The sequence below is a fragment of the Vespa velutina genome, chromosome 8 (assembly GCF_912470025.1).
Source record: "Vespa velutina chromosome 8, iVesVel2.1, whole genome shotgun sequence".
Classification (NCBI taxonomy): domain Eukaryota; kingdom Metazoa; phylum Arthropoda; class Insecta; order Hymenoptera; family Vespidae; genus Vespa; species Vespa velutina.
This window is the reverse complement of record NC_062195.1, coordinates 3,797,533-3,807,272: the sequence shown is the minus strand read 5'-3', so window position 1 is coordinate 3,807,272 and position 9,740 is coordinate 3,797,533. Positions and strand designations below refer to the sequence as shown.

At 41.4% G+C, this 9,740-nt stretch overlaps 1 protein-coding gene across 1 annotated transcript; it reads left to right on the top strand.

The window, feature by feature from the left end:
- Positions 1–1,132: 1,132 nt before the first annotated feature.
- Positions 1,133–8,795, top strand: LOC124950916. The gene is made up of 3 exons (XM_047498410.1): positions 1,133–1,238; positions 8,071–8,331; positions 8,728–8,795. The coding sequence occupies exons 1-3, from the start codon at positions 1,207–1,209 to the stop codon at positions 8,780–8,782; spliced, it is 348 nt and encodes a 115-aa protein (XP_047354366.1). The 5' UTR covers positions 1,133–1,206; the 3' UTR covers positions 8,783–8,795.
- Positions 8,796–9,740: the final 945 nt, after the last annotated feature.

The following is a 9,740-nucleotide window of genomic DNA, read 5'->3' as shown; positions in this document are numbered from 1 at the left end:
GTAGAAACTTATTCCGCGTTTACGTGGCTTTGAGAAAAACACGAATTTGTACGCGTTATGTGTAGGAACGTCTAACTGTGGAAACGTTACGACCGGGAGATGTCGTAAGGGAATTATGATGTCGTTTTACGAGCGTCTGGTGAAGTCGAAAGGGATTAAAGAGCACGGTTAGGTTCGCGGCGAGGTGTATCGTCGCTTTGTGCGGGTACGAAAAGGAACGACGAGAGGATCTCTCAGAAAGGGAACGACCGTCATTGTCATTGTTGTTTTCGTTTTCAAGGGTATCATGATAAAAATATTTGAGAAATGTCTTACCATCGTGAAAGCTTAAGATCGCCGAGAAACGAAATTACATTGGATCTCACCTTCGACGGAAAGAAACGTTGGTGTACGACGAATGGATGGAAGTCTGGACCCCCTCTGAGATCTTTGAACTCGTCACGAAACGCGTTCGCTCATGTACGACATCGCGACGTGTCGTGTCTCCCAACCTCCCACCCTCCCTCTTTTCCTACCATCTCTGTACACGAAGCTTATTATCCGTAGATAGAACGTTCACGATTGTATTAATCATAGGAGGATGCATCGTAGATCTATGACCTCTCCCGAGACCCAGACCTTAACCTTAAGATCTCTTTCTCTCTCTCTCTCTCTCTCTCTCTCTCTCTCTCTCTCTCTCTTTGTCGCTTATCGATAACCATCCATGCTTTGAGAAAGCAGTTTCGACGTTTCGTCTCTTCTTTTTTCTTCTTCCTTCTTTTTTCTTTTACTTCTTCTTTTTCTTCCTCTTTCTTTCCCTACGATTGAAACAACTTGATGAAAAATTTATCAACCGGAAGACGTGACTACAAATAGAGCTTTAGTTCTCGTATTTAGTAGACGAGTTCCTCGCGACTCCAGAAGACAATCTTGAGCGCGTTTTAGGCGTGCCCAATTCAAAGTCACTACGTCCGACCCCAACGTTGCTCTCGCAAGAAATTTGGGGGCGTCACCGAAGACAAGGCGCCGCGACTCCAAAATCGTCTATCGTTTTGCGGTCGAGCAACGCGTCGGCGGCTTTCCCCCTCTTCCTGCGTCTTCCTTTTGCTCCCCAGGGAACAGAGGGAGGATCTTCAAATAAATCAGTGCCTCGTCCAAAGCTCGGATTCCAAAATTCTCGTGCACTGGTATGCTCAATGTAAAACAAATCTACTACGTGCGTATTCCATGGACAAAGTCACCTTTCCCAAAGTATTCAAGTAAGTTCCAACATTTTTGTAATCCGTCACGAATAATCACTCTATAAATTAACAAAGAGACGTTTCCGAAAAAGTTAACGTTTTATCTTTACTTTTCTTGAATCTTAATTAACGAATACCTACGTTGAGTGTTACGTGAAACATAAGATTTTTCATTTAAAACTCTCTTTCCTATGGCCGACATTAAGGTAGCCGATTAAAATCTGAAAGTCGCGTAGGCGGAACGAGAAAAAAATGGTGCACGAATGCATTGGCCTTTTTTATCTGTAGTCGAGAGGTAATCAAAGGTATTTCCGAGCTTCGGATGAAAGCCTTGGAGTCTTTAGATCTTGAAAGAGGCATCAGTTTCGCCATTGAAGGAGCTTGGACCGCCGTCGCATCTTCCTTGGCATCTCGAAGAGCTAACGGTGCCATGGAAAGACGATCGTAACGTGGTTTGGCGCGAGCGTATCGCATTTAAGAATGACGAAGGAGCACGAGAAGGTGTTCTTAAGAAAAGAGAGAGAGAGAAAGAGAAAAAGAGAGAGAGAGAGAGAGAGAGAGAGAGAGAGAGAGTCAAGCATAGGGTTTGTGAGCTAGATGAGGATAGGAGTTGAGCACCAAGCCGACTCTACAGCTGCCGCTGTTGCTATTGCCGTTGCTAAAGTCGATGATGACGACGACGACGACGACGAGAAGAGCAAGATAGAAGAAGTTTGAGAAGAGAGAGCACGCAGAAACACGCGCGCTCGCATCACGAGCCACGAGGCATGAGAAAGAGAGTGAAAGAGAGAGAGAGAGAAAGAGAAAAAAGAAGATAGAGATAGAGATAGATAGATAGATGGAGAGAGAGAGAGAGAGAGAGAGAGAGAAGAAGAAGATAGAGATGGAGAGAGATAGATAGAAGGTCGCTCGAACGGCAAGGAGAGAGAAGTGTACATTCGTTATCTGATCAGAAACTTAAGGCTACCTTGAATGAGATGAATGCCTTTACGTGTCTTTTGCACTTGCCTAGGCATATCCATTCGCCCTTTCATTTCAAGAGCTCCGCTGCCCTTTTGTGGGCGACTGCCCTTTCTCCGCGGGCATCATCGCTCTTTGTGTCCCTTCGCGCCCGGACTTTTGCATCGTATAATTTATCGTATCTGTAAAATTTCGGCTTACCCGAGGTTACCGACCTTCCTCTCTTTCTCTCTATTTCCTAGTTCCTCCTGAAGTTTCACTCCATTTGGAAAAGAGGATCGAGTCTTTCGTGACCTTGTAAATCAGTGACCCTGCTCGAACTCTCATCGTCCTTTGTATTACTCACGAGTGAAAGTATTTACTCTCTATCATGCGAAGAACATAAGGCATTGAACTAATAAATGTCGCTCATTTTTTTCCAATTATATATAAATAGAGAAGAATAGAGAATCCATTTTTGTAGAAAAGGAATTTGCGTGAAGGAACGTTAATGTCATCGAAATTCCATCGCGCCCGTGATACAATCTGATCGGCAGTTTGGTATCTCGAAGTATACGAAAAGAAAGCTTAATGGAACTTGGCGGATCGACGATTGGCGGTAATTTAACGACGTATAAATAAAGGCCGAAGTTGGGAAGACTTTGAGCAGGGTTCGAGAGGAAAGGATATAGAATGAGAGAAAGGATGCCTGGTGGGTCGAGGATAAAAAGGAGGGGAAGGTAGAAGGTAGGAGAGAGAGAGAGAGAGAGAGAGAAAGAAAGAGAGAGGTGGTTGCTCAGCCCGAAAGCTGGTTAGTTGTTTCGGAATGACAAGTTCATTTTATTAAGACGCCTTCAGCCGCATTATGGTCGTCACGTGTTATTCGCGGAGCCGTCGCGGCCGAGCCAGGCTACCCGTATCCTCCGCAAAGCAGCCCTTCTTTTTTCGGTACGCGTGCTTATGTGTTTGCGTGCGAAGTTTTACAGCTACGTACAAACACAAATGCACGTATACATATAAAAGAAAGACATGGTAAACGCAGGCACCATAGGAACACGAGGGAACGTATATGAGTGTCGAGTGTAAACGGATATGTCGCCTTCTTTGATGTCTCTGTCTTTCGTATAAGCCGACGAAGACGAGAACGACGACGACGACGACGACGACGACGACGACGACGACGACGACGAGAACGACGACAACGACAACGGCAACGACGACGATGACGAAGTCGACGATGACGGCGACGATGCTGCTTTTCTTTTCTCTTCCTCGTAATCTTCTTCTTTTTTCACCTTCTAATCCCACCTTCTTTTCCTTTTCACCATCCCTCATTCTTATTAAAAATTTCTTATTGCGAATTAGGAAAAAAAAAAAAGAAAAATATCATAATTTTGTACGAATATCAATTGTTATCTTTAAACTTGAGTTAATCATATGTCAGAAATTGATAATTCATTAAACTCGTGTTAATTGATAATTTATTATATAACTCGATGAAATTTCATTTGTATTATCTAAATTTAATAACACTTCGAGACGAGATCGTACGTATGCGAGATCGACGTAAAGAAAAATCGAGAGAACGATATGTAGTCGGCGACGACGACGGAAGTACGGTCGGTCGAATGCAATGGAAACGGCAGAACAGCTCGATTCGGTTTTCGGCTGGTGCGGGAATAACTCTCACAAAGTAAGCCTATAAATAAGACCAGCCGCCTTTTTTCTTCTCCCTCGTATCGGAGCCAGAAACATTCCTATCGTCAGTCCGGCTCTTTTCGTTCCTTCTTCTCCGCCCTTCCTTCGGTAGTGCCATCGCATTTCTCTTTTCTATCTCGCGGTCCTTCTCAACGTTAGCCCGCGTACTCGCTCAGAAGGGGTCCTACGACTTCGCTTGTATCTGATCGAATCGAAATGGCCGCCCTTATACCCGATCGAAGAGAGAGAGAGAGAGAGAGAGAGAGAGAGAAGAACTTTACCTTCGACCGAAGTACGATCGTCGCGTCACGCTCCTCAACGTTCTTCGAAGGTCCTGAGAACGAAAACCATTTTTATTTTAAGGACTTTTAATGAAATCACGATTTATTGCCTTTGAGGATAATCCTTTGGGATAATTAAGAATTAACTATTTTTTAAATTACAACTGATCATATTTATTATTATTATTATTATTATTATTATTATTATTATTATTATTATTATTATTATTATTATTATTATTATTATTATTATTATTATTGATGATGATGAGATAATAATAATAAATATAATAGTAGTAGTAGTAGTGGTGGTGATAGTACTAATAATAGTAATAATAAATCTAATAAAAAAATAATTGATTTTTTATTATTCAGTCAGCTGCTTACATATATAAATATCAACGATTTTCAACGGTCGTAAAACAATATCTGCAATTTTTCGAACGTTTATCATCTTAATTAATGAGCCTTCGTAACGACAAGTTTTATAGCTCGTTAAATAGTTAATAGCGTCAAAGATCGCGTCTTCGTACCACGGAAGTAAAGCGCACCACTTTATAATACTCCAAGGTACATCTAAAAAACAATGGCATTCGAAAAAAATACATTTTCATAGTCTTTATCCTGCATTTATTAATGTATGAAAGACGATTTTCAATGTTGACGAGTTGCATGTCTCTCCTTCGTCGACTTTTTCACCTTTGTTAATTAAAAATGTTTCTTTGCATACGATCCAATACTCCCCTTATTTCTCTCTCTCTCTCTCTCTCTCTCTCTTACACATACACACACTCTCTCGTTCCTGATTACGACCATTGACGAGGTTTTTTCTAACGGTTTATTTTCTTCTTATGTCGCGAAATAAACAACGACGAAGAAGAGGAGAGTACAACGACGACGACGTTGCTTTGAATACGTAGACGAGAGCGACACGGTACGAATATTAATTAAGTAAGATCGTATCAGAGACGTCACTAGCAGCTAATTAGCGAGAGGATTTGCGTACTTCTCGTCTACGTGCACGCGAGAAAGGTAGTGGGGAAAAAAAAAAAAAAAAAAAAAAGAAAAAAAGAAAACAAAAGAAAAAAAAATCAAACGGGATTCCGAAGCGATACAATATTGTACGTAATCTTGTTTGATCCGCAATAACTATGTTAATTAATTATCTCTCGTCATCGTTATGATTTTACTTAGAGAAAGACGAAAGATGAGACAGTGAGATATTTAAAAGAAATCGTCAGCCAACTACTCTCCGACCGACTTGTCTTTTCTTCGTCTTATGGAAGAGAAAAGAGACACGCCGATGATGGCTTTAGAACGACTTCAAAGCAATTACTGTCGACTTCTTATTCGTTCTCTTTCTATCTACCTTTCTTTTTCTTCTTCTTCTTTCTCTCTCTCTCTCTCTCTCTCTCTCTCTCTCTCTCCCTCTGTCTCTCTCTGTCTTTTTAATTGTCAAGTGTCCCTCTTTCACGATTACGTCTCGCAATTTACCGAGATCTTTCTCAAAAGCAAGCTTTCCATTTCTCGAATCTCGCTTCTTCTCTTTTCTCTTTTCTCTTTCGGATTTTAATTATCGTCTATTAAAGGAGTTTTTCTTCATGAAATTATTATAAGATGCAACCTCGAGAAGAACCGTTATCGAAAGTAACGTATGAACATTATATTTCATCGTTACCTTCACGTTCACAGCTTGGTCCTCGATAAAGATGCACGTATACCTCCATCGCGATATATCACACGCTCCCCTTTTACCCTCTCTTTCTCTCAACCTTCTCTATCTCTATTCCTCTTCGTTGACTTCCACCTTCTATTTATCCTTTTGCCATAGAGTTTGCGGCGTACGTAGAGATCGTCGTCGTTGGATGCACCTATGCACCTGATGCACCGATCCATGGAGCGACGCTAACGACCAGCACGATCTCAGAACGTTTATAAAAGGTCTTCTTAACGAAGAGATGTGTCAGGACTTGGTGCAGGAAGGCGCTTAGGAAGTTTGCGATGCGTGCGCTTAGGCGTATTCCGTACTCGATCGTGGGCGTGATCACCTGCTGCTCTCGCGGCAAACCTTTGCCCTACACACAGCTATATACCATGATACGACTTTTCTCTTCATAAAGGGCAACCGAGTTGAAATCCTCTTGGTAAATCGATTAAATATATTCGATGAGATTTATTGTGACGTACGGATTTAAATATCCTTCTTTGTATGTTTTTCTTTCTTTTCTTTTTCTTTTTTTCTTTTTTTCTTTTTTTCTTTTTTTTTTCCTTTTTTTTTCTTTTCTTTCCATTATGATGAACACGATCGATCATATACGATCAAAAATGAAAATCATCTTGTTAATGATAATATTAGGGTGAGAAATTATCGTTATTAACGATATAAAAGTAAGTTTCTATCACAAGCAAAATAATAATATAGGATTCGTAAAAAAATTGGACCGTCGTTTAGTCTGGACGAAGACTCTAATCCGGTCCTTCCGCTTTCTTGGCAGTTATTCTAATCATTAAGCTATCTAGCAGGCCCTTTCGGTCAATCTCTCCACCTATCTCCTCTCTAATACCTACTTATATTAAGTGGAGGTGCTCGCTTCCACAATAATAATAATAATAATAATAATAATAATAATAATAATAATAATAATAATAGTAATAAGAAGAAGAAGAAGAAAAATAACAATATCGAAATTTATCCGAATATTTAAAGAAGGAAATAATATTTGAAGAGTGTCCGCGATTAGGTCGTGATACTAAGAAGTTATAACTTATGCCAAAGAGGGATAAAAATTGAAGGGAACGAAGTACCATCCGTAATATTTCTACTTATGGAACGCGCGTAATTATACGCGTAACCCTAATTAACGACTCCGTCGTAGACCATTCCTGTTCAAGGAACGAAGGCGTTACATGCCACTCTCGCATTCCATGGGCATTACCGAGCCGTCATTATTCCGGTCATTCCGGACGGACAACGATTCGCGTGCACGCGCGCGACCAACTCCCACGACCATTATTGTTCTTTTTTTATTTTTCTTATTTTTTCTTTTCTTTTTCTTTTTTTTTTTTTTCGTTATCTCTTCTTCCTTTCTTTTTTTTTTTTCACCTCACGGCAATTCGACCTGCATACGCATGCACGCACGCACGCACGCACGCACGCACGCGTAAATAAGTACACGCATAGGCTGATATGTTTACACGGTAAATACTCTATATATATATATATATATATATATTTCGAAGAAAAAATAGCATGTCGCGTAACGAACCACCAACGACGATAAAGAAGAAAAACGAGTTCGTCCGTCAATAATAGATCGTGCCTTGTCATTTGAGACAACTTCTCTACGATTGCTTTGCGTGCTCACAGTGGATAAGATTCGCACTCTATCGACTTCTTTCTTTCTTTTCATTCTTTTCTTTCTTTTATCTTCTTATTTCGTTTTTCTTTTTTTTCTTTCTTTCTTTATCCCTTTTCTTCTACAACCTTTTACTTTCGCGTGCTCTCTTTCCCTTGAAAAGACCGCTTATCGAGCGGGTCCGAAGGTAAGAAACCATGACGGCGCAATTAGTGAAATTGCTAATTTACAGGCTTTTTAATCAAATTAATGAGAGGGTAGAGGCGCACTTTTATGCCTCTGTCTAGTTATTTATGGTTTATGGTAACCGGCCGAAACGGACAGTGGTGTTCACTGGTTGTACACAGGCGCCCCTGGTTGTTCTTGGCCACCTCCGCGAGAGTTTCGCCTCTCGCGTTTGAGAAAAGAAAGAAGAAAGAGAAATAAACGGAGAAAGAGAACATCCTTTCACCTTCGTCGTATTCGTTTTCGATGGGAACGCTCGAAGGTCCACTTTCATTAGTTGGTTATTCTCGCGTTTAAATTTGCCGCGTTAAATGGAAACTTTCTAAGAAACAAAACTAAATCTTGCGATAGGTTGGACGAAGCTAGGGAGGTCGCAGTCGAGGTTACCCATTCGTATAGCGGTATATACTCGCGTATATACTTGAATGCACTGTGCGCAGATGCCCATCGTAACGGCTTTACTCTCTCGCAAAGAGGAGAGGACGATCTTCTAGAGATGGATCAACGACCTCCGACACAGGATGCCTATCTACGGACGCGGCTTCTCGAGGATCGATTCGCCGTTGACTCGCTCGAGCGGAGATCATTCCGTTGCGATACCTACACATATATGTAAGTATTGCGAGGGAAGAAGTCGCGTTAACTTGATTTTTCTTGGAAAGACGTCTGCTTTTTTTCCCCTCTCGTTTCTCTAGTTCTTTTCGATCGTAGAGATGATCGTAGGTGGATACAAACAATAGACATTGAAATAGAGATTATAATAAAAAAAAAAAAAAAAAAAAAAAAAAAAAAAAAAAAAAGTGAATACGAACTGTAAGTCCATTTAAGGATAAGAAATTTGAATGGAAATATAATCGCGAATTCTTATTATCTCATTTACATCGATAGAAAACAAACGTAAGCTATAACGTTAAAAGAAAGAGAAAAGAAGAGAGGGAAAAGGAGATGTCCCGTTGAATCAAGACCGGACATTGATGTACTGTCAAGCGAACATCGTAAACGCATTAGTTCCCGGTACATGCAGGGTCCGTGCACGTCCCTACGTCGCACGATTCCGTTATAGACGTTAGTCCAGCTACGTTGGAGTCCATATCCGTGCAAGCCCAGCACACGGATGGAGTGAGCGTAGCTATGCGCACGCGATGGAGGCGGATAGACGTGTACCTTTGGTTAAAAGGGAAGAAAAGAGAGAGAGAGAGAGAGAGAGAGAGAGAGAGAGAGAGATTACAACAACGTCGAGACGAGGGCAGCCGGCAAAGGTAAAGAGAGAAAGAAAGAGATGGAGAGAGAAAACTAGGAGGGAGGAGAAAGAAAGGACAAGTACACCGCGAGAGCAAGAGTCGAACACGAGAGGTGATCGATGTTAGATTATAACGCGCTCAAGACCGCGCGAGAATCGTAAAGAATGTTAAGCTAACAAGGCTAACACGGCTATCGTAACGGCCGATATAACATTCTCCTTTGCTGTATAAGTCGTCACGGGAAATAACAGAACGCACTTTAGGACATGTAATAGATAACAATGCGATGGACCTGTATATTCTTTTATTTATCCTTCTTTCTTTCTCACGTGATCCATGACATCCCGAGAAAACTTGAGAAGACTTTTTTCGTCGAAGATGACTTCGATCGGAAAATCAACTTGTATCTGTGAGAGAGGTTCGATCGAGAATCAAGAAGAAGAAGAAGAAGAAGGAGAAAGAGGAGTAAGAGAAGAGGGGAGTACGGAAAATAAGGTTTGAGAGAGGCTACAAGATAATCGAAGGATCCTAGAACGATGTCCAGTATCTCGGAGCAAAGAGGGCCGTGACCTCCCGTACGGCACCGCCTCGGAACGCGAGGTCGAGCATCCATCATCCGACGATTCAAGGGACGACGCGATCCATCCGCGTTCAACGATGGCGATACGATATCTTTGGCCGCTTCGTAGACGATCGGTGAGAAAGAAAAAAAATAAGAGAGAGAGAGAGAGAGAGAGAGAGAGAGGGAAGGGGAGAGGATGGTTCCTCCATCGACTCGTT

Excerpts from the sequence above, each read along its gene's own strand:
- LOC124950916 (XM_047498410.1), top strand. The coding sequence starts at position 1,207 with ATGGACAAAGTCACCTTTCCCAAAGTATTCAA. Across the intron at positions 1,239-8,070 it reads ACCTTTCCCAAAGTATTCAA|GTTGGACGAAGCTAGGGAGG; the intron begins GTAAGTTCCAAC and ends ATCTTGCGATAG. Across the intron at positions 8,332-8,727 it reads TGCGATACCTACACATATAT|TTCCCGGTACATGCAGGGTC; the intron begins GTAAGTATTGCG and ends TAAACGCATTAG.